The following is a 27085-nucleotide window of genomic DNA, read 5'->3' on the forward strand; positions in this document are numbered from 1 at the left end:
ATTTCCCCCATACTGTTCTCATGGCAGTGAATAAGCCTTACAAGATCCGATGGTTTTATAAGGGGTTCCCCCTTTCGCTTGGCTCTCATTCTGTCTTACCCGCTGCCGTGTAAGACACGCCTTTTGCCTTCTGCCGTGATTGCCTTTGCCCCAGCTGCGTGGAACTGTGAGTCCACCCTTTTACTTTATAAATTACCCAGTCTCCAGTATGTCTATCAGCACCGTGAAAATGAACTAATACACTATCATATCACTAAGTTACATGGACCCATTTTACGTGGAGTATCTACTTATGGGGAGAGTGAAGGCCCCCTGAGACCACACCCCAGGACTTGCCCAATTCAGGCCACCAATGTGTGTTGTTTGGCACTCAGCAACTAAATGCACTTAGATTGGACATAAATTCTTTTTGCCATAGTCTCTGCCATTACATGTTGTATATGCTTGTCTTGCTTTGCTTCACCTGCTTGGACCCTAAAGGCTTCTGAGTTTGCAACTTCTGGTCTAAATAGAGAGTTTTCCTCTGTGTCAGTCAGATGATATCTGGAGCGCTGCTATTTATTGAGGCAGGCACCAAGCTCTATGCGTAATATATGTAAGCCAAATATAACCAAGGCTTCTCATTGCCTCATCTCTGCATGGTGACTTATTTGGCAGAAAAACATAATTGGAAGTAATTAAAATCTTTTCTCAGTCTCAAAAAATGCCAGAGTGAGTACATTTTTAAAAAAGAGTGTTTTGGAGGTATAGTTGACATACAATAAACTGTACACATTTAAAGCATGCGATTTTATAAATTCTGATATAAGCCTACACCTGTGAAACCATCACCATGATCACAATAATTGGCCAGGCACGGTGGCTCATGCCTATAATCCCAGCACTTTGGGAGGCCGAGGCGGGCAGATCACATGAGGACAGGAATTCGAGACCAGCCGGACCAAGATGGTGAAACCCTGTCCCTACTAAAAATACAAAAATTAGCCGGGTGTGGTGGTGTGTGCCTGTAATTCCAGCTACTCAAGAGGCTGAGGCAGGAGAATCCCTTGAGCCTGGGAGGTGGAGGTTGCAGTGAGCTGAGATCATGCCACTGTACTCTCCAGCCTGGGGAACAGAGCAAGACTCTGTCTCAAAAAATAAATAAATAAATAAATAAGAACAAAATAATTAATGTAGTGATAACTCCTAGAAGTTTCCTCATGTCCTTTTTTGTTTTTGAGACAGAGTCTTGCTCTGTCGCCCAGGCTGGAGTACAGTGGCATGATCTCAGCTCACTGCAACCTCCACCTCCCAGGCTCAAGCCATTCTCCTGCCTCAGCCTCTGGAGTAGCTGGGATTACAGGCGTGTGCCACTGTTACTGGGGGTCCTTGCTCCCAGACCTCCCAAGATGGTGGTGGGCCGCTTCCAAAATGGCGGAGGGCCACTTCCAAGATGGTGGCAAGCCACGTGTTCTCTGACCTGGGGTTCTTGGCCTCAGGGATTCTAAGGAATGGAATCTTGGGCCATGTAGTGAGTGTTATAGCTCTATTAGAAGCCGTGGGTCAGGGAAGAGAACCGTGGAACCCAGTGACTAGTGTTCAGCTCGATTAGGACGAACCCAGGCACTTAGCCCTGCAGGAACAATGGCAAGCCTTAATATGCCGCGGGATCGGGAGCGGCAATGGGCGCCTCACTGGATCAGGAACATAGTGGACACCCTGCCGGATCCGGAGGGATGGAAGTCAGCGGCGGGTCTGCGATGGTGGCAAACAGCAGTGGTGGACGGCGAGCGAAAGCTCAGCTCCAGCTGTAACAAACACAGACCAGAAGAGTGCAGTTGCAAGATTTAATAGAGCGAAATAGACTGGAAACAGAGCTCCCATACAAAGGGAGGGGACCCAAAAGAGGTAGCCGTTGCTGCTGGAATGCCTGGGTTTATATCCCCATCATTGTCCCCTCCCCCTGTGCTCTCAGGCAATAGATGACTGGCTATTCCTTTACCTCCTGTTTTTGTCTAATTAGCATTTTAGTGAGCTGTCTTTACTATCTGGTTGGTTGGATGTAAGCTAAGTTGCAAGCCCCGTGTTTAAAGGTGGATGCGGTCTCCTTCCCAGCTAGGCTTAGGGATTCTTAGTCGGCCTAGGAAATCCAGGTAGTCCTGTCTCTGACCACCATGCCCGGCTAATTTTTGTATTTTTGGTAGAGACGGGGTTTCACCATGTTGGCCAGGCTGGTCTTGAACTCCTGACCTCAAGTGATTTGCCCACCTCAGCCTCCCAAAGTGCTGGGATTACAGGTGTGAGCTGGCCCTCATGTCCTTTTGTGATCGCCTGGCCCAGACAGCCTCCATCGCTCCTCTCAGTCCCAATTTGCTCACTCAAGGGCCGAGTCCTGGAGGGAACATGTGACTGCCCTACCCTGGATTATGTGCCCACCGTACGATTGCAGCTGGAGCAGACACGGGGAGAACTGGACGTTTGTACATCTGTGTAGGGGGCAGGGGTGTCACTCGCTCCCGTGACTGCTCACAAGGGAGGGTGGGTCTCCATAGGGAATGGAAGTGCTGCTGGCCACTGAATATCCGAAGCCCACAAATGGTCACTGCAGCTGCTACTATTTAAATCCAGGAAAGCACTAGTCGCGGTGGCTCATGCCTGTAATCCCAGCACTTTGGGAGGCTGAGGTGGGTGGATCATGAGGTCAAGAGATCGAGACCATCCTGGCCAACATGGTGAAACCCCATCTCTACTAAAAATACAAAAATTAGCTAGGCGTGGTGGTGAGTGCCTGTAGTCCCAGCTACTGGGGAGGCTGAGGCAGGAGAATCACTTGAACCCGGGAGGCAGAGGTTGCAGCGAGGCGAGATTGTACCACTGCACTCCAGCTTGGTGACAGAGTGAGACTCCATCTCCAAAAAAAAAAAAAAAAAAAAAAAAAAATCCAGGAGAGAAAGCACATGCTTCCCGATAAGACCAGGGCAGACTTAAGTGGCCTATTCTACCCTCCCTCGTTTCCCAAGTAATCACTAACCTCCCCTCCCCTCCCCTCCCTTCCCTTTTCTGTGTCTTGCTGTGTCACCCAGGCTGGAGTGCAGTGGTGCGATCTCGGCTCACTGCAACCTCCACCTCCTGGGTTCAATGAATTCTTGGCTGGGAGCGGTGGCTCACACCTGTAATCCCAGCACTTTGGGAGGCCAAGGCGGGCAGATCACGAGGTCAGGAGTTCACGACCACCCTGGCCGATATGGTGAAACTCTGTTTCTACTAAAAATACAAAAAATTAGCAGCGCAGGAGAATCACTTGAACCCGGCGTCACGAGCGTCCGTGTGAAGAGACCATCAAACAGGCTTTGTGTGAGCAACAAGGCTGTTTTTTTCACCTGGGTGCAGGCGGGTTGAGTCCGAAAAGAGAGTCAGCAAAGGGTGGTGGGATTATCATTAGTTCTTATAGATTTGGGATAGGCGTACAAAGTACATTCTTAAGGGTGGGGGAGAATATTACAAAGTATCTTCTTAAGGGCGGGGGGGGGGGGTGAATATATGTATCAGTCAGGGTGGCACAGGAACAAATCACAATGGTAGAATGTCATCAGTTAAGGCTATTTTCACTTCTTTTGTGGATCTTCAGTTGCTTCAGGCCATCTGGATGTATACGTGTATGTCACAGGGGATATCATGGCTTAGCTTGGGTTCAGAGTCCTGACACTCGAGAGGCGGAGCTTGCAGTGAGCTGAGATTGCGCCACTGCACTCCAACCTGGGCGACAGAGTGACACTCACGTCTCACAAAAAAAAAAACAGAAAAAAAATTCTCATGCCTCAGCCTCCCGAGTAGCCGGGACTACACACCACCACACCCAGCTAATTTTTGTGTTTTTGGTAGAGATGGGGTTTCACCATTTTTGCCGGGCTGGTCTCAAATTCTTGGCCTCAAGTGATCTGCCCACCTAGGCCTCCCCAAGTGCTGGGATTACAGGCGTGAGCCACTGTGCCCAGACTAATCTGCTTTCTTGTATATAAAATTGTACAGTATATACTCATTTTTGTCTGGCTTCTTTCACTCAGCATATTATTTTGAGGTCTGTCCATGTTGTGTGTATCAACAGTTCATTCTTTTTTGTTGCTGAGTAGCATTCAGTTATATGGATAGACCATATTCTATTTGTCCATTCACTGGTTGATGGGCATTTGGGTTGTTTCCAATCTTTGGCTGTGACAAATAAAGCTACTATGAACACGTGTGTACAAGTCTTTGTGTAGACATACACTTTCATTTCTCTCAGATAAGGAACCAAATGACTGGATCCCATGATAGTTACATATTTATCTTTTTTTTTTTTTTTTTGAGATGGAGTCTCACTCTGTCACCCAGGCTGGAGGGCAGTAGCATGATCTCGGCTCACTGCAACCTCCGCCTCCCGGGTTCAAGAGATTCTCCTGCTTCAGCCTCCTGAGCAGCTGGGATTACAGGCACCCGCCACCACGCCCGGCTAATTTTTGTATTTTTAGTAGAGACAGGGTTTCACCATGTTGGCCAGGCTGGTCTAACTCCTGACCTCATGATCCACCCACCTCAGCCTCCCAAGGTGCTGGGATTACAGGCGTGAGCCACTGCGCCCGGCCTGTCGTCAGATATTTATTTCAAGGACTGTATTTGACCCGGCGCACATCATTTTTAAACCCTCCCTTCCTCTAAATCACAAAAATGTTTTCAGTATCAATCATGTAATCGTCGGCCGGGCGCGGTGGCTCAAGCCTGTAATCCCAGCACTTTGGGAGGCCGAGACGGGTGGATCACGAGGTCAGGAGATCGAGACCATCCTGGCTAACACGGTGAAACCCCATCTCTACTAAAAAATACAAAAAAAACTAGCCGGGCGAAGTGGCGGGCGCCTGTAGTCCCAGCTACTCGGGAGGCTGAGGCAGGAGAATGGCGTGAACCCGGGAGGCGGAGCTTGCAGTGAGCTGAGATCCGGCCACTGCACTCCAGCCTGGGTGACAGAGCAAGACTCCGTCTCAAAAAAAAAAAAAAAAAAAAAAAAAAAAAAAAAAAAAAAAAAAATCATGTAATCATCAATGATCATCATTTTCTTAATTCATTCTTTCATTTCAAAACAATTAACAATTAGGAATGAAGAATACATTTCAATTTTAAAGGTTTTATTTAAATTCAGTAAAGTATTTCACATGTGAACTTTACTAAGCAAAAGTATTACACCCTGTTGGCCGGGCGTGGTGGCTCATGCCTGTAATCCCAGCACTCTGGGATGCCGAGGCAGGTAGATCACCTGAGGTCAGGAGTTCGAGACCAGCCTGACCAACATGCTGAAACCCCGTCTCTGCTAAAAATACAAAATTAGCCGGGCGTGGTGGCAGGTGCCTGCAATCCCAGCTACTCGGGAGGCTGAAGCAGGAGAATCGCTTGAACCCGGGAGGCAGAGGTTGCAGTGAGCCGAGATTGCACCATTGCACTCCAGCCTGGGCAACAAGAGCGAAACTCTGTCTCAAAAAAAAAAAAAAAAAAAAAAAAAAAAAAAAAAAATTAGTATTACACCCTGCTGTTCATACTCTCTCACTGTTTTATACTTTAAACACAAATAAAAACTCCAAATGGACTCCTAGAGTGACAAATTGAAATAGACCAAGTTCTGTTTTTTGTATTTACAATCACTGCACTATAATTTTTAAAAAATCTGTGATTTAAATGTGGGAATACATAGCACCATTGGGGCTGGAGTTATAAACTATGCCCAGTGATTTTGCATTATTATAGACTTCCTTAAAACCATCACGGCCATAACTGAATCCACAATGTGCCAGGGATGAGCTGCAGAAGTGGGAATTCTCTGAATTAACTTTCATGTATGTGACAATGTTTGTTAAAACATAAGTTATTAGCTGGATCCGAGGGCTCACACCCGTAATCCCAGCACTTTGGGAGGCTGAGATGGGTGAATCACTTGAGGTCAGGAGTTTGAGACCAGCCTGACGACCATGGCGAAACGCTGTCTTTAGTAAAAATAAAAAAATTAGCCTGGTGCAGTGGCGCATGCCTATAGTCCCAGCTACTCAGGAGGCTGAGGCAAGAGAATCGCTTGAACCTGAGAGATGCAGGTTGCGGTGAGCTGAGATTGTGCCACTGCACTCTAGCCTGGGTGACAGAGCAAGAGTCTGTCTCCAAAAAAAAAAAAAAAAAAAAAAAAAAAAAAGCTATTTTGTCTAGGTGCGGTGGCTCACGTCTGTAATCCCAGTGCTTTGGGAGGCTGAGGTGGGTGAATCACTTGAGGTCAGGAGTTCAAGACCAGCCTGGCCAATATGGTGAAATCCCATCACTACTAAAAATACAAAAATCAGCCGGGTATAGTGTCAAGTGCCTGTAATCCCAGCTACTCGGAAGGCTGAGGCAGGAGAATCACTTGAACCTGGGAGGTGGAAGTTGCAGAGAGCCGAGATTGTGCTACTAGGCTGCAGCCTGGGTGACAGAGCAAGACTCTGTCTCAAAGAAAAAATTTAAAAAAGCTATTTTTAAATTTATGTTGTGTTACATTTTATATTTTATTTATATTGTAGTTATAGGATTATGTTATTTATATTACTAAAACTCAGCAGTAATTATGGCAAATATTTAGAATATATCAACTCAAGGAAGAGTATTTTATCACCGATATAGTTTAGAATTGCAATAGCATAGTGAGAATAAAAAGCAGACTGACTTTTAGTTGGTTTTATTCTTTTTTTTTTCAGATGGAGTCTCACTGTTGCCCAGGCTAGAGTACAGCGGTGTGATCATAGCTCACTGTATCCTCAAACTCATGGGCTCATGCGATTCTCCTGCCTCAGCCTCCCAAGCAGCTGGGACTACAGGCTTATGTCGCTGCAACCAGCTATTTTTTTATTTTTATTTTTTTGTAGAGATGGGGATGGGGTCTTGCTGTGGTGTCTGGGCTGGTTTTGAACTCCTGGACTCAAGTGATCTTCCCACCCTGGCCTCCCAAAGTATTGGGATTATAGCTATGAGCCACCTCACCCAGCCTAGTTGGTTTTATTCTGGCTTTTACATTGTGTACACTAAATGCCCCCCTCTGATGCAAACTGCCCCACTGCCCCACCCTTGGCACGTCACTGGCAGAGAGACCGGACATCTCATCTGACAGATGACATAGACGTTAGGAGTCAGACGCGGTGGATAACCATGTAGCCTTGACTTCTCTGCTTTTTTTTTTTTTTTTTTTTTGAGATGGGGTCTTGCTCTGTCTCCCAGGCTGGAGTGCAGTGGCGCGGCTCACTGCAACTTCTGCCTTTCGGGTTCAAGCAATTCTCCTGCCTCAGCCTCCCGAGTAGCCAGGATTACAGGCATGCACCATCCCACCTGGCTAATTTTTATTAGTAGTAGAGATGGGTTTCACCATGTTGGTCAGGGTGGTCTCGAACTCCTGATCTCAGGTGATCCGCCCACCTCAGCCTCCTAAAGTGCTGGGGTTACAGGCGTGAGCCACTGTGCTCGGCCCTCGACTTCTCTAAACCCCAGCTTCCTCATTGCTAAAATGGGAATTTATTTTTATTTATTTATTTTTGAGACAGAATCTCACTATGTTGCCCAGGCTGGAGTGCAGTGGCACGATCTTGGCTCACTGCAGGTTCTGCCTCCCAGGTTTAAGCAATTCTCCTGCCTCAGCCTCCCGAGTAGCTGGGATTACAGGCATGTACCATCACGACCGGCTGATTTTTTGTGTTTTTTGAATAGAGATGGGGTTTCACTATGTTGGCCAGGCTGGTCTTGAACTCCTGACCTCAGTGATCTGCCCACCTCGGCCTCCCAAAGTGCTGGAGTTACAGGCATCAGCCACTGCCCCAGCCTAAAATGGGAATTTAATAACATCTCTTTTAAAGGACAGCTATGAGATAAAAATGGGATAAGGTATGTGTAGACGCTCTCTTTTTCTGTCCAGTGGATTTCTGCCTTTCCTTTCGGGGATCATAGGGAGAGATTTCCCTTCCTGTCTCCAGCCGGACCAGGGATTGTAGATGGGGACTCCCGGGTCCACGCTGCCCCTGCGATGTCGTTGCCCACAGGATGATCTGTGGTACCCACTGAAGAGGCCACTCTTCCCCTCCCACACTCACAGCATCTCACCCACCCTCCTCCAAAGTCACCCTCATGCCTGGACCTTGAGGATGGTTAACAAAGCCTTCAATCAAGGCAGAAGTTCTTCAGTGGGAGCACAACTTAGAATTCCCTAGAGGGCTTGGGAAACAACTCCAGCTCACTGGGCCCCACCCCGAGTTTCTGATTCAGCAGGTTTGAGGTGAGGCTGGAGGATGTGCAGTTCTTTTTTTTTTTTTTTTTTTTTTTTTTGAGACAGAGTTTTACTCTTTTTGCCCAAGCTGGAGTGCAATGGCACGATCTCGGCTCACCGCAACCTCCGCCTCCCGGGTTCAAGCGATTCTCCTGCCTCAGCCTCCCGAGTAGCTGGGATTACAGGCATGTGCCACCACCCCGGCTAATTTTGTATTTTTAGTAGAGACGGGGTTTCTCCATGTTGGTCAGGCTGGTCTTGAACTCCCGACCTTAGGTGATCCACCTGCCTCGGCCTCCCAAAGTGCTGGGATTACAAGCGTGAGCCACCGCGCCCGGCCGGATGTGCAGTTCTAACAAATTCCCAGGTGAGGCCAGTGCTGCTGGCCCTGGGACCACACTTTTGAGATCCACTGAGCTCAGTCAGTGCTGCTAATTCCATCCCCATTTGCCAGTGATTGACTGGGCCTGAGCCAGTGGGCCAATGAGATGCAAGGCAGGGCTTACTCTGGGCTGATGAGGGTGAGCAGCTCCTCCTTCTCCCCAGAGGAGACAGTGCCTCAGTGAGTGGTGGTAGCCACTTTGTGACCATGAGGAGAATCAGCCTTTACTGAAGCTGATGCTGCAGACTGAGAAAACCTAGACTCCTAATAACATATATCACCAAGCCCAACCAACTTTGGGATTTTTTTTTTTATTCTGGGGAAACTTCTATTTTTTTTCCAGACCAACTGACTATGGGATATGAAAGAAAGTGAGGCATCAAGGATAAAGCCAGTATTTGACCCAAACAATGTACAGGATGTTTGTTTTCAGTGTACTTGAGGAAGGCTGTGGCAGGGGAGAAGGCTTAGGGGAGAAGACTGAGAATTTTTTTTTTTCTTTCTTTTGAGACAGGGTCTCACTCTGCTGCTCAGGCTGGAGTGCAGTGGTGCCATCCTAGCTCACCATAGCCTCAACCTCCCAGGCTCAAAGAATCTTCCCACTTCTGCCTCCTGAGTAGCCAGGATTATAGGCAGGTGCCACCATGCCTGGCTAATTTTTTGATTTCCAGTAGAAATGAGATCTCACTATGTTGCCTGGGCTGGTCTCAAATTGCGCTCAAATAATCCTCCCACCTTAGCCTCCCAAAGTGCTGCGATTATAGGCATGGACCACCTCACCCCGTCAAAGATTAATTCTGATCAATGCTAAGGACTTTCCATTCTTTACAACTTTAACTTTGTTTTGGTTGTTTCAAGAGCTACCTTTGATTTGTTTTGTTTTGAGATGGAGTCTCACTCGGTCGTCCAGGCTGGAGGGCAGTGGTGCAATCTCACTGCAACCTCTGACCCCCGAGTTCAAGGAATTCTCCTGTCTCAGCCTCCCGAGTAGCTGGGATTACAGGTGCCTATCACCACCCCCGGCTAATTTTCAGTAGAGACGGGGTTTCACCATGCTGGCCAGGCTGGTCTCGAACTCCTGAACTCGGGTGATTTGTCCACCTCGGCCTCCCAAAGTGCTAGGATTACAGGCATGAGCCACTGGGCCCGCCGTTTTCATTAATTTTCATTTGAAAACATCCTGACACCTAACCAAAGCCTCATGACTTTGGGGGCTGAGAGGACAGGGTGGTGATGGATGTATAGTTGGCAGGGTGTGGTGGTGCACACCTGTATTCCCAGCTGCAGGAAGATTGCTTGAGCCCAGGAGGTCGAAGCTGCAGCAAGCCATGAGTGTGTCACTGTACTCCAGACCGGGCGACAGAATGAAACCCTGTCTCTTAAAAAAAAAAAAAAAAAAAAGGTACTGTAGGAGGATTATCTTTACCCAAAGAGAGGTCTGGCTTTGCCTTCAGCTGCTGGGAGGTGATCTCTAGGCCCCTTAATGTCCTGTCTGATAGAAGTGCCTGTGTTTGCCTACGGCCTTTGGCCATCAGATAGTCTAACAATGTGATCTGTAATGATGGCTTTGGAACACCTGTATCCGTTCCAACCTCCAGATGAGCTGGATACACAAGAGTTAGCTCAGGAGGGACTGGGGATGAAAGGTCAGCCACACAGGCAGTATGGGATCAAGCCCCACTAAAAAACGCTGGAGACTGGCTGGCAGTGGCTTACACCTGTAATCCCAGCACTTCGGGAGGCTAAGGCAGGCGGATCACCAGAGGTCAGGAGTTTGAGATCAGCCTGGCCAACATGGTGAAACCCTGTCTCTACCAAAAATACAAAATCAGCCGGGTATGGTGCATGCCTGTAATCCCAGCTACTTGTACTCTGGAGGCTGAGGCGGGAGAATCGCTTGAGCCCTGGAGGCGGAGTTTGCAGTGAGTTGAGATCACGCACAGCACTCCAGCCTGGGCGATGAGAGCGAGACTCCATCTCAAAAACAACAACAAAAACAAAACCCCAAAAAATGCTGGACACCAAAGCCTCCGGAGCTTCTCTGGTTAGTAATATTCTCTGGGTGTCATCACACATCATAGCTGGGAGGAGGTGACTGTCTGGAGAGAAGATAACTAGGAGCTTTGCACTTAAACCCCTTCCACGCCTCACCCTCTATGTCCTTTCTTGTGGCTGGTTCTGATCTGTATCTGTTTGCCATAATAAAAACTGTCGTTATGAGGCGGGGCACTTTCCTGAGTTCTGTGAGTCATTCTAGTGAATTATTGAACCAGAGAGGGTGGTGGGAACCCTCAAATTTGCAGCCAACTGGGAGAAGTGAGGGTGGCCCAGGAACCCCCAGTTGTACCTGGCATTTGAAACGAAGGCTGCCTTGTGGAGGGCATGTGTCCTTAGCCTTGAGTTTGACAAATTCATTGCCGTAGGGTCCTGTCATCTGCCTCTCACAGAATACCCTCATTTCCTTGCAATTTGGGACAGGTGTTAGGAGCCTCATTTTATTCTTCTGAAATCAAATTATCCCTGACTCAGACTTCAGGTAAGGTGGCATTCAAACGCAGCCGTGACTCAGGGCTCACTATTTCCATTCTTCTATAAAGGTTATGGGATTTTCCAAGGTGGAAAAGCTTGACTGGGCGCCTCCGGCCTTTGGTCTGCACACACTAGGCTGATACATGTCTCCTCCAGCAGCCTGTCAACCTCGTAAGGTCTCTGTTTTGTTTCTGACTAGAACAAGGCTTAGCACCTAGTGCGTGCTCATTAAACACACGAAGAATGAATCAGTGAGTGATTTCACATCTTGTCATCTCTGAAAAACCTGTTTGCTCACTTCTAGGACCAGGAAACTCCTGGCATTATCAATAATGTTATTCCAGCTTTGGTTGGTTCTGAAATAATAATAATGTATCAGTCCAATATTAGGTTTAGCTGTATAGAACAGAAAACCCCAAGTGAAATGGCATAAACATATAAGAGATGATTCCTTCCAGAAGCAGGCAGTCTAGGACTGGTGTGGGCCTCCTCTGAAGGCTGACAAGACCACTATTTCTGTGCCAACGTTTGGCGCAGGGTTCTTTATTCAGACTGGCTACTCCGTACCCAAAATCCAGCCTCCCCGAGTTTTGCCTAGGTCACCAATCCTCAGGATCCCCCAAATCATATCTCCAGTCTTGGGGCATCTCCAACGTCCCATGAATCATCACCCATCTCTGTAAAAATAAAAAAATCCCAGGCCGGGTGCGGTAGCTCATGCCTGTAATCCCAGCACTTTGGGAGGCCAAGGTGGGTGGATCACCTGAGGTCAGGAGTTGGCGAACAGCCTGGCCAACATGGCAAAACCTTGTCTTTATTAAAAATACAAAAATTAGCTGGGTGTGGTGGAGGGCGCCTGTAATCCTAACTACTCGGGAGGCTGAAGCAGGAGAATAGCTTGAACCTGCAGGTGGAGGTTGCAGTGAGTGGAGATCGCGCCACTGCCCTCCAGCCAGGGCGACAGAGCGAGACTCCGTCTCAAAAAAATAAAAGTAAAAAAATTTTTCAAAAGTCCTAGAGCCCCTTTTTGTAAATTGCAAAGTACACAGTTCCCGAGTCTGCTGACTGTCTAAAGATCTTCTTCTCTGATTTCTGCTGACTGCAGAGAGGAACAGGGGACTTTGGTCCTCTGTTCGATGTTTGTCGACTCCTTAGCAGGGAGGAAGGGGGCGTGGTCTCTGGTTCTCCAAGGCGCTGGCTGGAACAACAGGAGTTTCCACGCCAGGCTGTAGCTGGTTTTCTCTCAACATATTTAAAATTAAACATGTCTCAAACCATAAAGATCAATTTCCTTCTGAAGACATTCCCCTCTATCTTCTGAATGGGAAATTGATATTCCTCTGAGTTACAGCACTTTGATTTAATTCTATGAATCCTGATCTTATTATGCTAAGAGGACACTACCTCCTTCCTGCTCAGAGTCATATGACAAAGAGTTCGCATGTCAGTGTCCCCAGTGAAGGGGGCCAGGCCCAAGTGACTCCTGTGCGTGTGTGTGCATGTGTGTATGTGTCCCTGGCTACCGAAGGGGCAGAGGGCAATCTTGTTTGACAAGGCCACATTATTTTATTTTTATTTTTATTTTTTTTGAGATGGAGTCTCACCCTGTTGCCCAGGCTGGAGTGCAGTGGCCGGATCTCAGCTCACTGTAAGCTCCGCCTCCTGGGTTTACGCCATTCTCCTGCCTCAGCCTCCCGAGCAGCTGGGACTACAGGCGCCCGCCACCTCGCCCGGCTAGTTTTTTGTATTTTTTAGTAGAGACGGGGTTTCACCGTGTTCGCCAGGATGGTCTCGATCTCCTGACCTCGTGATCCGCCTGCCTCAGCCTCCCAAAGTGCTGGGATTACAGGCTTGAGCCACCGCGCCCGGCCCAAGGCCACATTTATTAAGTACTTAGGACTCTTAGTAAGCGCTCAATAAATGGAGACGCCATGATGATTTGTAGCTAGTTACAAACCTAATATCCATTCTTCCTATTTTTTTCCTTAATAACAGACTCCAATCTTGCTGCCTGGAATGAAGACATTTCCCAGTCTCTCTTGCATTTTGGCGTGGCCCTATGACTATGCTATGTTCCATGGACTGTAGTAGGTAAAAGTATATGAGGCTTCCAGGAGCCTCAGCCTTGAGGTTCGCTGCTTTTGTCCTCTATTCTACCTCTTTTTGCTGCCTCATATTTGGATACAATGGCGAGAGTCCAGCAGCCATCTTGGACCATGAGGTAACCCTGAGTACAGAAGCCACCCACTGAAGATGGTACAGCAGGAAGGTCAAAGCTCTGCTGACATTGTGGAGCCCTCACACCAGTCCTGGACTGCCAGCTTCTGGAAAGAAATCAACTCCTATGTGTTTATGACATTTCGCTTTGCAATGGCATCCTTGATAATGTCAGGAGTTTCCTGGTCCTGGAAGTGATCAAACAGGCTTTTTAGAGATGATGAGACGTGAAATCACTTGCTGATTCATTCTTCATATGTTTAATGAACACCCACTGCTAGGTGCTAGGGCTTGTTCTAGTTATGAACAAAACAGAGACTTTATGAAGCCTCAGCCTGGAAGAGAAGGCACATACGCCCTCACAAATGTTAAAAAGTACCCTGAAAGAGCAAACACGGTGCAGGGATGCAGAGTCACAGAAAAAAATCTGTTCAGATGTGTCACGAAGGGCTTTGTGCAGAGGTGACGTTTAAGCTGAGAAGTAGGATGTCTTAGTCTGTTCCTGCTGCTGTAAAAAAAATACTATAGGCCAGGCACAGTGACTCATGCTTGTAATCCCAACACTTCGGGAGGCCGAGGCGGGAGGATTGCTTGAGGCCAGGAGTTCGAGATCAGCCTGGCCGACATGGTGAAACCTCATCTCTACTAAAAATACAAAAATTAGACGGGTGTGGTGGCAGGTGCCTGTAATTCCAGCTACTCAGAAGGCTGAGGCAGGAGAATCGCTTGAACCTGGGAGGCGGAGGTTGTAGTGAGCCAAGATTGCCTGGACCACAGAGCGAGACTCCATCTTGAAAAAAATAAACAAACAAAACCCCAAAAAACATAAACTGGGTTACTTATAAACAATATTTATTTCTCATAGAGTCTGGGATCTCCGGCAAGGACACCTTCTTTTTTTTTTTTTTTTTTTTTTTTTTTTGAGACGGAGTCTCGCTTTGTCGCCCAGGCTGGAGTGCAGTGGCCGGATCTCAGCTCACTGCAAGCTCCGCCTCCCGGGTTTACGCCATTCTCCTGCCTCAGCCTCCCGAGTAGCTGGGACTACAGGCGCCCACCACCTCGCCCGGCTAGTTTTTTGTATTTTTTAGTAGAGACGGGGTTTCACCATATTAGCCAGGATGGTCTCGATCTCCTGACCTCGTGATCCGCCCGTCTCGGCCTCCCAAAGTGCTGGGATTACAGGCTTGAGACACCGCGCCCGGCCAGGACACCTTCTTGTGGGGCCCTCACCTGGTGGAAGGGTCAGACAAGCTCCCTTGGGCCTCTTTGATAAGGAAACTAATCCTGTCCCCCAAAAGCCCCACCTCTTAATGCCACCACCTGGGGGGCTAGGATTCTACACATGAACTTTGGCAGGACACGGACATTCAGACCACAGGATAGGGAAGGGATGAAAAGGAGGTGCTGATGGGAGGAAGAGCTAGGAGAGGGGTTCAGGCAGGAGGAATAGCATGAGTGAAGGGCCCAGGCAGGAAGGGGCTGTGGGTATGGGGGGAGCTACAGGTGACCTGCTGTGCAATGCAGGGGACGGTGGAAAAAGGTGATCATGGAGTGGACGGGGGGCCCAGACCCTTGTAGGCAAAGGTGAAGCAGCTGAATTAAGCTAAATTAATTAATTTTCCTTTTTCTTTTTCTTTTTTTTGAGATGGAGTCTCACTCTGTCACCCAGGCTGGAGGGCAGTGGCGCAATCTCGGCTCACCGCAACCTCTGCCTCCTGGATTCAAGTGATTCCCCAGCCTCAGCCTCCCGAGTAGCAGGGATTACAGGCACGTGCCACCATGCCCAGCTAATTTTTGTATTTTTTAGTAGAGATGGGATTTCGCCACGTTGGCCAGGCTGGTCTAGAACTCCTGACCTCAGGTGATCCACCCACCTCAGCCTCCCAAAGTGCTAGGATTACAGGCGTGAGGCATTGTGCCAGGCCAATTTTTTTTTTTTTTTTTGAGATGGAGTCTTACACTGTCAACCAGGCTGGAGTGCAGTGGTTTGATCTCATCTCCCAGGTTCAAGTAATTCTCCTGCCTCAGCCTCCCCAAGTAGCTGGGATTACAGGCGCCCACCACCACACCCAGCTAATTTTTTTGTATTTTTAGTAGAGACAGGGTTTCACCATGTTGGCCAAACTGGTCTCAAACGCCTGACCCCAAATGATCTGCCTGCCTGGACCTCCCAAAGTGCTAGGATTATGGGCGTGAGCCACCTCGCCCAGCCTACTTATTTTGAGACAGGGTCTTGCTCTGTTGTCCAGGCTGGAGTGCAGTGGCACTTTCACAGCTTGCTGCAGCCTTGACCTTCCTGGGTTCAGGTGATTCTTCCACCTCAGCCTCCTGAACAGCTGGGACCACTGGCATGTGCCAACACTCCCCGCTGATTTTCTTTTCTCCTCTTTTTTTAAGAAATGGGGTCTCACTATGTTGCCCAGTTTGGTCTTGGCCTCCTGGGCTCAAGCAATTAACCTGCTTCAGCCTCCCAGAGTTGGCATTACAGGTGCGAGCCACCGCACCTGGCTTTAAATAAAAAATTTTTAACAGAGACAGGGTCTTGCAATGTTGCCCAGGCTGGTCTTGAACTTCTGGGCTCAGGCAATCTGCCCGCCTCGGCTTCCCGAAGTGTTGGGATTACAGGCTTGAGCCACCGTACTGGCCTGAATTTTATAAGCAGTGGGCAATTATAATGCCAGGTTTCCACTTCAATGAAATCTTCCATGTTTCCGTCTCTGTTCGGCAAGACTCTTTTGGGTTGCAAGTGGTAGAAACCCAGCTTGAAATAACTTCAGGAAAAAAAAAGAAACGGCACTGATGCAAAGAACCTTGAAGTTTTGAGCTCACAGCATTTACCTTTTTCTGTTCAGATGATCTGAGTTTTGAATAGTTACTCACATCTATCGGGTGGTGGTCTGGCCTCTTCTGCTGTCGCTTCTCCTGTCTCCACCCTGCTCTGTGCACAGGGGCCTCGCATGCCTCTGCCTGGTGATTGGGTTTGATTAGCAGAGAGCCCAGGAACAGGAGGACGTGAGGGAAGGCCTCACAGTTACCAGCCCAATGCTCCTCCCACCCCCTGATACTTCATCCCTTGCCTCTCCCTACATCTGCTCCCACTCACAGTCCTTTTATTTTATTTTTTTCTTTGAGATGGAGTTTTGCTCTGTTGCCCAGGCTGGAGTGCAACGGCATGATCTCCGGTTACTGCAATCTCTGTCTCCAGGTTCAAGTGATTCTCCTGCTTCAGACTCCTGAGTAGCTGGGATTACAGGCACCTGCCACCACGCCTGGCTAATTTTTATACTTTTAGTAGAGACAGGATTTCACCATGTTGGCCAGGCTGATCTCGAACTCCTGACCTCAAGTGTCTGCCCGCCTTGGCCTCCCGAAGTGCTGGGATTACAGGGGTGAGCCACCGCGCCCAGCCTGTCCACCCTCTTCTTGGGTCTCTCGGTTCCCTTCCCCTCCCCAGAAACAACGGTGCCCCAGGCTCTTGCATCTGTCTGCCCAGAAATACGATCGCATGTTGTTTTATTTTCTCAATTATCAATAACTTGTGAGTGGAGAGGCTCCAAGCCAGGGATGTGAATGAATGTGACTCGCACCTCAGGTCCCATGGAGACCAGATTCAGCATGTTTTTCTTCGTGTCCCGTTGCAGTCCCACAGAAGCCCTGTTTTCAGTGGGTGGAGTCCGGAGCCACGGCTTTCTGGGAGGGACGAGGTCTTGCACTGAGGCCGTGACTGACTGGCACTCGGCCATTGGTGGGACATCTGTCAACAGTAAATGGCTTTAGCAAGACCCAGGCACTTCCTGATCTGAGGGGTTCGGATGTGTGTTGGCCAATCTGGGAAAACTCGCAGGGCTAGGAATCCCAGCTGGGACCACACCTAGGGCAGGCGGGCTGACCTCGGCCCTTTTGCTGTTTTGGGTCCTGCTCAGCTGAGAGGGCCACTTTTCCCAAAGCAGCCAATGTATAATTTTCATGAGCCCTAAACACCTGGCGGTTTTTTTTCCCATGAGGCTATTTCCTCCTGGGGCTACAGGATAGGTTTTCTGGGCTCTAATCCCAGCTCTGCCATTTCCTAGTTGGGAGACGTTGAGTACTCTTTTCTTTTCTTTCTTTTTTTAAAGACAGATCTTTTTCTGTCATGCAGGCTGGAGTGCAATGGCACAATCATAGCTCGCTGCAACCTCAAGCTCCTGGGCTCAAGCGATTCTCCCACCTCAGCCTCCTGAGTAGTTGGGATCACAGGCATGCACCACCACGCCCAGCTGATTTTTTTTTTTTTTTTAGAGACAGGGTCTCACTATGTTGCCCAGTTTGGTCTTGAATTCCTGGGCTCAAGAGTTCACCTGCCTCAGCCTCTCAAAGTGTTGGGATTATAGGCGTGAGCCACTGCACTCAGCTTTAACATTTTTTTAAATAGAGACAGGGTCTTGCTATGTTGCCCAGGCTGGTCTCAAACTCCTGGCCTCAGGCGATCCTCCAGCCTCCGCCTCCCAAAGTGCTGGGATTACAGGGGTGATCCACCACACCTGGCCTGAGCATGTTTTTTTTTTAACCCTTCTGTGCCTTAATTTCCTCATCCATGAAATGGGGATAATAGATCCTACCTCATGGGGTTGTTGTGGGAATTAAAGGAGCAAGTGAATGTTAGCACAAGGCTTGGCAGTAAGTGCTCAGAAATATTAGCTATTTTTCTTAGGATGAAAACTAACATTTAATCACATGCCGGCTTACTATATTCACAGTTGCATTTTATCTTCTTGTGAGTTAGGCCCACATATCCCCACTCTGCAGATGCAGAAACAGAGGCTCTGAGTGGAGATGGGACTTGTTCAAGGCCATTCAGTTGGTATACTGCAGAACTGCCAGCAGTCTGCTTTGCAGGCAGTGACCTCAGCCAGCCCTGCGACTGAAGTACAACTTTCTGGCTAATTTATTTCTCTACTAATTTTGATTTGTATCTTTGTACTTGAGATCTCTCTGGGCTTTTGCTTGTTGGAACCAGATTTCTTATTTTCATTCGTAAACATCTCGAGGGCAAGAGCCATATCTGAGATACCCAAGACGCTGTGTGAGAGTTTCTGAAACTTGCTTTATCCTGGGAAAGTTGCCTGAAGTGTTTGCTCAAAGAAGAGATTCTCTGGCAGTTTGACTGGGGAGTCTGACTCAGGAACAACAAGGGCGGGGCCCTGGAATCTGATTTTTTTTAACCCTGTGACTCTGGGAATTTATTTATTTTTTGCACGACTCGAAATTCTTAGGCTAACGTGTTTGGAAACTTTTGCTGCATGGAACTAGCATGTCCTTTGCTGGTGAAGAAGAGGACGGCAGCAAAGCAGACAGAGGAGCTCCCAGGATCCAGCCTTTTCCTTCTACAGGTGTTTTTCTGCCTCAAGTCTTTATGCTGCCCTTGAGGGTCACTGTGTGCCCAGACCAGAGCTGGGCAGGGGCGAGGGGAATAATAGGAAGGTCAGCGTTGTCCCTGCACTCCCAGAGTTTACAGTCTAATTGGATTGACAAGACACCTTCAGCAAGTCGTGAGAAATGCATTCAGAAATTGTGGATTGGGGTCTGTTGGGCAAGCATTTCTGGGGCATGCACAACGTGTGGAGTTCCAGGAGTGTAGGTAGTAGAGATTATGAAGCCCTGGATGCCCAGTAATAGACAGACCTTGGTTTTTGCCATCTGTGGTCCACAGCTGGGCAGGGATCCTGAGACAAACACCTCAGGCATGGAACAGAACTGTCGAGAGTTTTTTTTGGCTTTTTATTTTGTGAGATGGAGTCTTGCTCTGTTGCCCAGGCTGGAGTGCAGTGGTGCGATCTTGGCTCACTGAAACCTCCGCCTTCCAGGTTCAAGCAATTATTCTGCCTCAGCCTCCCAAGTAGTTGGGATTACAGGCATGTGCCACCACACTTGGCTAATTTTTTTTTTTTTTTTTTTTTTTTGGGACAGAGTCTCATTCTGTCACCCAGGCTGGAGTGCAGTGGTGCAATCTCGGCTCACTGCAACCTCTGCCTCCTGGGTTCAAGTGATTCCCCTGCCTCAGCTTCTCTAGTAGCTGCGACTACAGGCACGTGCCACCATGCCCAGCTAATTTTTGTATTTTTAGTAGAGATGGGGTTTCTCCATGTTTGTCAGGATGGTCTTGATCTCTTGACCTTGTGATTCACTCGCCTCAGCCTCCCAAAGTGCTGGGATTACAGGTGTGAGCCACCGCGTCTGGTCCATTTTTGTATTTTTAATAGAGGTGGGTTTCACTACGTTGGCCAGGTTGGTCTTGAACTCCTGGCCTCAAGTGATCCACCTGCTTCAGCCTCCCAAAGTGCTGGGATTACAGGCATAAGCCACCATGCTCGGCCTCTTTTTTTTTTGAGCGCGGTATCACCCAAATAAAAATAACTTTGTTTTTTTCCAGATATAAATAATAAATGTTCATGTTAAAAAGTTCAGGGCTCATGCCTATAATCCTAACACTTTAGAAGGCCTAGGTGGGAAGATGACCTGAGCCCAGGAGCTTGAGACCAGACTGGGTAACATGGTGAGACCCCCATCTCTAAAAAAAAAAAAAAAAAAAAAAAATAGCTGGGCATGGTGGCACATGCCTATAGTCCCAGCTACTCAGGAGGCTGAGGTGGGAGGATCACTTGAGCCCAGGAGGTCAGGACTGCAGTAAGCTGTGATTGTGCCACCTAACTCCAGCCTTGGCAATAGAACAAGACCCTGTCTCAAAAAAAGATAAAAATACCGGGAGGCCTAGGTGGGTGGATCACCTGAGGTCAGGAGTTCGAGACCAGCCTGGCTAACATGGCAAAACCCCGTCTCTACTAAAAATACAAAAATGAGCCGGGTGTAGTGGCAGGCACCTGTAATCCCAGCTACTTGGGAGGCTGAGGCAGGAGAATCGCTTGAACCCAGGAGGTGGAGGTTGTGTGAGCTGAGATCGCGCCACTGCACTGTAGCCTGGGTGACAGAGCAAGACTTTATCTCAAAAATAAAATAAAAAAGTAAAAAAATGAAGATTCAAGTAATATAGAAAAGAATAAACAGGAAAGTAAAAGTCACCTGAAATTTACCACCTAGAGATAATTACAGATACAGCTTGGGAGGCCATCTTTTCATAAGGTCTGCTGTGGTTCATTCTGATATAAAAATGTACACTGTATCACTTCATTGTACATGAAATGTTTCACAGACGGCTCTTTTAATTATTTTCCCCTCCCTTGTTTACTTTTCTTTTTTTTTTTTTTTTTTTTTCTTTTTTTTTTTTGAGACAGAGTCTTGCTCTGTCGCCCAGGCTGGAGCGCAGTGGCCGGATCTCGGCTCACTGCAAGCTCCGCCTCCCGGGTTTACGCCATTCTCCTGCCTCAGCCTCCCGAGTAGCTGGGACTACAGGCGCCCGCCACCTCGCCCGGCTAGTTTTTTGTATTTTTTAGTAGAGACGGGGTTTCACTGTGTTAGCCAGGACGGCCCTCCCTTGTTTTCATTTTTATTTTTGTGTATCCCTCCCTGCTAAAAGCAACCTATGTTGACAGTTTGGAGTATGTCCTTCCACATCTTTCTCAAATACATTTCATACACATTTTTTTTGTTTTAACAGAGAATAATATTCAGCTCTCTGGCCTGTGATTCAAGGAGCTGGCCCATTTAGGGTGACATCCCAGACCTACTAAATCAAAATCTTTGGGGCTGGGTGCTGTGGCTCAGCCTGTAATCCCAGCACTTTGGGAGGCTAAGATGGGAGGATTGCTTGAGCCCAGGAGTTCAAGACCCCGTCTCTAAAATTTAAAAAAAAAGGAAAAAGAAAGAAAGAAAGAAAGAAATCTTTGAGTGTAGACTCAGGAATCTGTATTTCCAATCCCTGGTCCAGGGCATTCTGATGCTGGTAGCTCTGCTCCAGTGAGTAGGAAAGGCCAGCCAGTGAAGGCTCACATTGCTGCGGGTGGCAGAAGAGGACAGCAGGAGATTCTGACAAGGAAGATCTTGAAGACAGCAGCAGCTTGACAAATGGAGGTTTCCAGGTAGAGAGAGCAGCTTGTACAAAGGCACAGAGGTGAGACAGTTCGGGGTATGTTCTGGAGATGGCAAATAGAGTGGGTGAGGCCTGGGTATGGAGGGGCTGTGCAAGATGAGGCTGGAAAGATTCAAATCAAGGAGGGCTTTGAGTGCTAGGCTAAGGCATCGAAATTTACTCTTGCCTCCGGCATTTGCAAAATAGTGGTACACGAGGTAATTGTAGGTGATATGGTACACGTAGGGAGAACATTCTCTTTTTAGTGCCTTCTCAAGTGCTCACATCGAGGAGAAAGTTTTGGTTAGTTGCTAGTCTATCTTTAACACCCCTCTGAACACTGCCTAATTTCCTTTTAACATAGAAAAACCCTCCTTAGGCTTAGGGCCTTAGTGTGAAACAAGAATAAGTGTGGACGCTTCATTTCCATGTTGTAATGATTGCTTGCTATTTATGGCAAAGGATAGTGGTTTTCTTTTTCTTTTTTTGAGACAGAGTCTCACTCTGTCACCCAGGCTGAAGTGCGGTGGCACGATCTCGGCTCACTGCAACCTCCACCTCCTGGATTCAGGCAATTTTCATTCCTTAGCCACCCGAGTAGTTGGGATTACAGGCACTTGCCACCATGCCTGGCTAATTTTTGTATTTTTAATAGAGATGGGGGTCTTACCATGTTGGCCAGGCTGGTCTTGAACCCTTGGCCTCAAGTGATCCTCCTGCCTGGCCTCCCAAATTGCTGGGATTATAGGCGTGAGCCACTGTGCCTGGCCGGGATACTGTTCTTTTGTGTATTAAAATTATATAAAGCTTTTCTTTTTCTTTTTTTATTGAGATGGAGTTTTACTCTTGTTCCCCAGGCTGGAGTACAATGGTGTGATCTCGACTCACGGCAACCTCTGCCTCCTGGGTTCAAGTGATTCTCCTGCCACAGCCTCCTGAATAGCCGGGATTACAGCCATGTACCACCACGCCCAGCTAATTTTGTATTTTTAGTAGAGACACGGTTTCTCCATGTTGGTCTCGAACTCCCGACCTCAGGTGATCTGCCCACCTCGGCCTCCCAAAGTGCTGGGATTACAGGCATGAGCCACCGTGCCCGGCCAAAACTTTTCTTTTTAAAATAAGTTTCATTTTTAAAAAGCGAGTTGACGGGAGCAAAACTGCTAAGTAAATAATGCTACGGGCAGTGGTGCTCAAATATGGGAAAACAATATGAAGGTGATACCAGATTCTTGCCTTTGGGAAATGCAGACCCAGGTCCTTTTGTCTTTAGAGCTCGTTGGCAGTGGGGAGGTGTTTCAGACAGAAGGAATAGCATCAGTGGGGTGTTGGCTAATGTTTAACAACCGGCTCTCTGAGAAAGCAAAATAAAACAAACATACACCAAATCTGATGATCTGTTTCCATGATGCGAATACCCCCAGCTGGGCCGAACTGACATCACTGAACACAGCGGAAAGAGATGACTGCAGTTGTCTCTCCTGGGAGCTTCAACACAGTACAGGCTGACAACAGCGGGCAGGGAGTAAGGGCAGGTGGTGAGAAGGCCCTCTGTGCCAGAGAAAGGAATGGGGAGGTCAGGCTGGCTTAGAGAGTGGGGTTGAGTTGTCCATGCCCTTGAATGCCAGGATGAGGGCTAAAGGGTCAAATGGAACGGGTGACTTCATATGCAGAAGTTTTTACAAGAGGAGAGAACTCAGTTTGGCCAAGAGGAGTGGGGGCCTCATATTGGTAATTACATAACAGCGATTGTTCAGTCATGCGGAGTGCTTTCAGGGTGCTGGACACTGTTCATTTTTTATTTTTATTTTTTGAGGCAGGGTCTCGCTCTGTCACCCAGGCTGGAGTGCAGTGGTGCAATCTTGGCTCACTGCAACCTCTGTCTCCCGGGTTCAAGCGATTCTTCTGCCTCAGCCTCTCCAGTAGCTTGGATTACAGTCGTGTGCCACCACGCCCGGCTAATTTTTGTATTTTTAGTAGAGATGAGGTTTCGCCATGTTGACCAGGCTGGTCTTGAACTCCTGACCTCAAATGATTCACCTGCTTCGGCCTCCCAAAGTGTTGGAATTGCAGGTGTGATCCACCACACTTGGCCGCTTGCAGGGTGTTGGACACTATGGATGTTACCTCATTCATTCTCCTAACAACCCAAAGAAGAGGAAGCTAAGGCAGAGAAGCAAGTTGCCCAAGGTCATATGGCTGGTAAATGGCAGAACTAGGCTCAAACCCAGGTACTCTGGCTCTAGAGTCTGTTCCTAACCACTGTGCTCCAGCCCCACGGAACCTTAGTCTCTTCATCTGCAAAATGAGCACTGAGGTGACAAGGCCAATGGGCAGAGGGTTGGAGTTGCCCAGAACAACAACAACAACAACAACAACAACAAAAGTAATAGTAACACATATTTAGTCAAGGCTTAGATTCTGGCATCACGGGGATCTGGGTTCAAATCCTACTCTGCCTTAGCTGATTAGGTTCCCTATCCTCTTAAAGCCTTGGCTTCCTTATCTGTAAAATGGGGATATCATGAAGCTGTTAGATGTTAAATGAGAAAATGGATGAGAAAATTGCATGGACTGTCCATAAAGTTGAAAAGATAGTAGGGGTGGGAAGGAGAACAGTCCGAGTTTGAATGCACGTGGGCCTGGGGCATTGTCTGGACTGAAGGACAAGGGTCAGTTGAATTGCCAAAGAGCTCTGAGATTGGCTGAAGGGACACTCGTCTTGTGCTGGCTGCTAAGACCAAGGGGAAGCCTGTGCCTTGCCAGAATTTTAGCCTTGCAAACAGCTGCTCACCCAGTAGGAGAGAATTGTGATAAAACTCACAGCCACCATTTATTGAATATCTACTCTGCCCCGGGACACAGTGGACTATTTTAGAGAATTTGTTAAGGAAACACAGCGACATCTGTCGGACACCTTGCAAACTACCAGCTCAGGATAGTTATGTTTGAATGTTGGAGGAACCTTCCTTTCCACAATGACATGATTTTGTGAAGCTGAGTGTATGGCAGTTGTCAGGATTAAAAGCAAGAGCCATGCAAAAGTTACTGTGTAACAGGAAATGAGAGTGATAGCGATCAATCTAATTTCAAGGTTTGAGTAGCTGTGGACAGCCCAACAAACAGCACACGCCTACCATTAGTACATCCTTACAGGAAGTTAAGAATGAGTGAAAACAACAACAACAACAACAAAAAATATATATATATATATATATTTTTTAAATTTATGTGCATTATTTTTTTCAAGCAGCTACTAAGTTGTTAGGACATACTTAGTAGTTATCTTGGCCTACATACTGCACTTACTAAACATAACTGTTCATTTTTTAATTTTTAATTTTCAAATTTTTTTGAGATGGAATCTTACGCTATCACCCAGGCTGGAGTGCAGCGGCGTGATCTCTGCTCACTGCAATCTCCGCCTCCCGGGTTCAAGCTAGCCTCCTGCCTCAGCCTCCCGAATAGCTGGGACGCCACCCCACCCAGCTAATTTTTGTATTTTCAGTAGAGATGGGGTTTCACCATGTTGGCCAGGCTGATCTGGAACTCCTGACCTCAGGTGATCCACCTGCCTCGGCCTCCCAAAGTGCTGGGATTACAGGTGTGAGCCACCGCGTTCGGCCATTTCTTTTCTTTTCTTTTTCTTTTTTTTTTTTTTTTGAGACAGTTTCTCTCTGTTACCCAGGCCGCAGTGTAGTGTCACGATCTCAGCTCACTGCAACCTCCACCTCCCGGGTTCAAGCGATTCTCCTGCCTCAGCCTTTCCAAGTAGCTGGGATTATAGATGCCCACTGACAAGCCTGGCTAATTTTTGTATTTTTAGTAGGGACGGGTATTCACCACATTGGCCAGGCTGGTCTCGAACTCCTGACCTCAAGTGATCCGCCCACGTCAGTCTCCCGAAGTGCTGGGATTACAAGCGTGAGCCACCGCGCCTGGCCACTGTTTGTTTTTTTCTCAGTGATTCTCTAGTCCATTGCCTTAACCACTCACCATGACTACAGCTCTTATTTGCAGTGACTCTCAAGAATGCAAATGCCATTCCTGACCTTGAGTTAATTCAGCTTTGTCCCCTGAGTGTGGGGGAAGGGCAGGCAGGGGGCGGGGGCTGGAACTTTCTACTTGTGTACCTATCTCTTTAGACTCTCTGGAGGCTCCTCCCCAACCTCTGTCATTCCCTGTCCAACCAAACCCACCTGCCATCCCAGACTCAAATGCTCAGCCACCTAACTGCCTGAGGACCCAGCAGTTAATGAGTTTACATGCTGGGGGCAGGAGTCAGGCCCCATCCTCCTTGGTTCCTCTGGCTCCCTGGAAAGGGAAAGTCACCAAGAGGTGGCTGCAGGCATCAAGGAGAGTAAGCAGGAGAACCTCAAAGCCACAAAGGGACAGCGCATAGCATGTTCCCTGTTTAGTCTGGACTTGAGAATGCTGTCCCCAGCAGGAAGCTGCCCAATCTCAAAGCAACTTGCACGGGGTGTTACAAAAAAATGCACTTGGCCGGGTGCGGTGGCTCACGCCTGTAATCCCAGCACTTTGGGAGGCCGAGGTGGGCGGATCACTTGAGGCCAGGAGTTTGAGACCAGCCTGGCCAACATGGTGAAACCCCGTTTCTACCAAAAATACAAAAATTAGCTGTGCGTGGTGGCGTGTGCCTGTAATCCCAGCTACTCAGGAGGCTAAGGTAGGAGGATTGCTTGAACCCAGGAGGCAGAGGTTATAGTGAGCTGAGATCGCATGACTGTACTCCAGCCTGGGCGACAGAGTGAGGCCCTGACTCAAAAATAAAAATAAAACATAAATGCACTGGAGGAAAGAGGGTACCGCTCTCCTTAAGGCGGGGCTGCCAACTTGTCCTGCACAGCCAGCCGCCTGGCTCAGGGGAACTTAAAGCCCAGCTCTGAGGGACTCTGAGTCGTCATTTAACCTCTCCGAGCCTCTCTTTCTTCCCCTGCAGAAGGAGGATTATAACAGTTCCTAATTCATGAGTTGCTCATAGAGTGAAATACATTACTGGCCAGGTGAGACGGCTCATGCCTGTAATCCCAACACTTTGGGAGGCTGAGGTGAAAGGATTACTTGAGCCCGGGAGTTCGAGACCAGCCTGGGCAACAAAGCAAGACCCCCATCTCTACGAAAAGTAAATAAATACGCAGGGTGCATGGCTCACCCCTGTAATCCTAGCACTTTGGGAGGACGAGGTGGGCAGATGGCTTGGGCTCACGAGTTTGAGACCAGCCTGGGCAATGTGTCAAGACTTTGTCTCTACAAAAAAAAAAAAAAAAAAAAAAAAAAAAAAAAAAAAAAAAAAAAAAATTAGCCAGGCATGGTGGCAAGTGCTTGTAGTCCCAGCTACTGGAGAGGCTGAGGTGGGAGGATCACGGGAGCCCCAGAAGTGTAGGTTGCAGTTTGCCAAGATTGTGCCACTGCACTCCAGCCTGGGCGATGGAAGGAGACTCTGTCTCAAAAAACAAACAAAAAAGATAAATATATAAACGAAGCTGGGCATGATGGTGCGTACCTGTAGTCCCAGCTACCTGGGATGCTGAGGTGGGAGGATTGCTTGAGGCCAGGAGTTCTAGGCTGAAGTGAGCTATGATCGTGCCACTGCACTCCAGCCTGGGTGACAGAGTGAGACTCTGGCTCTTAAAAAAAAAAAAAAAGAGCCGGGCGCGGT

The 27085-nt window shown here is 48.1% G+C and overlaps 2 protein-coding genes across 2 annotated transcripts in view; one reads left to right on the forward strand and one right to left on the reverse strand.

Moving 5' to 3' along the window:
* P2RX4 (purinergic receptor P2X 4) overlaps positions 1-27085 on the forward strand; it is a 341582-nt gene that overhangs the window by 20387 nt on the left and 294110 nt on the right. The gene's annotated exons all lie outside the window — the stretch shown is intronic.
* LOC126930707 (uncharacterized) lies at positions 1407-24600 on the reverse strand. Its single transcript, XM_050748199.1, has 4 exons — positions 22788-24600; positions 16991-17157; positions 16284-16370; positions 1407-1787 (listed from the first exon to the last, which is right to left on the reverse strand). The coding sequence occupies exons 1-4, from the start codon at positions 22810-22812 to the stop codon at positions 1671-1673; spliced, it is 396 nt and encodes a 131-aa protein (XP_050604156.1). The 5' UTR covers positions 22813-24600; the 3' UTR covers positions 1407-1670.

Source organism: Macaca thibetana, chromosome 11, assembly GCF_024542745.1.
Source record: "Macaca thibetana thibetana isolate TM-01 chromosome 11, ASM2454274v1, whole genome shotgun sequence".
Lineage (NCBI taxonomy): Eukaryota > Metazoa > Chordata > Mammalia > Primates > Cercopithecidae > Macaca > Macaca thibetana.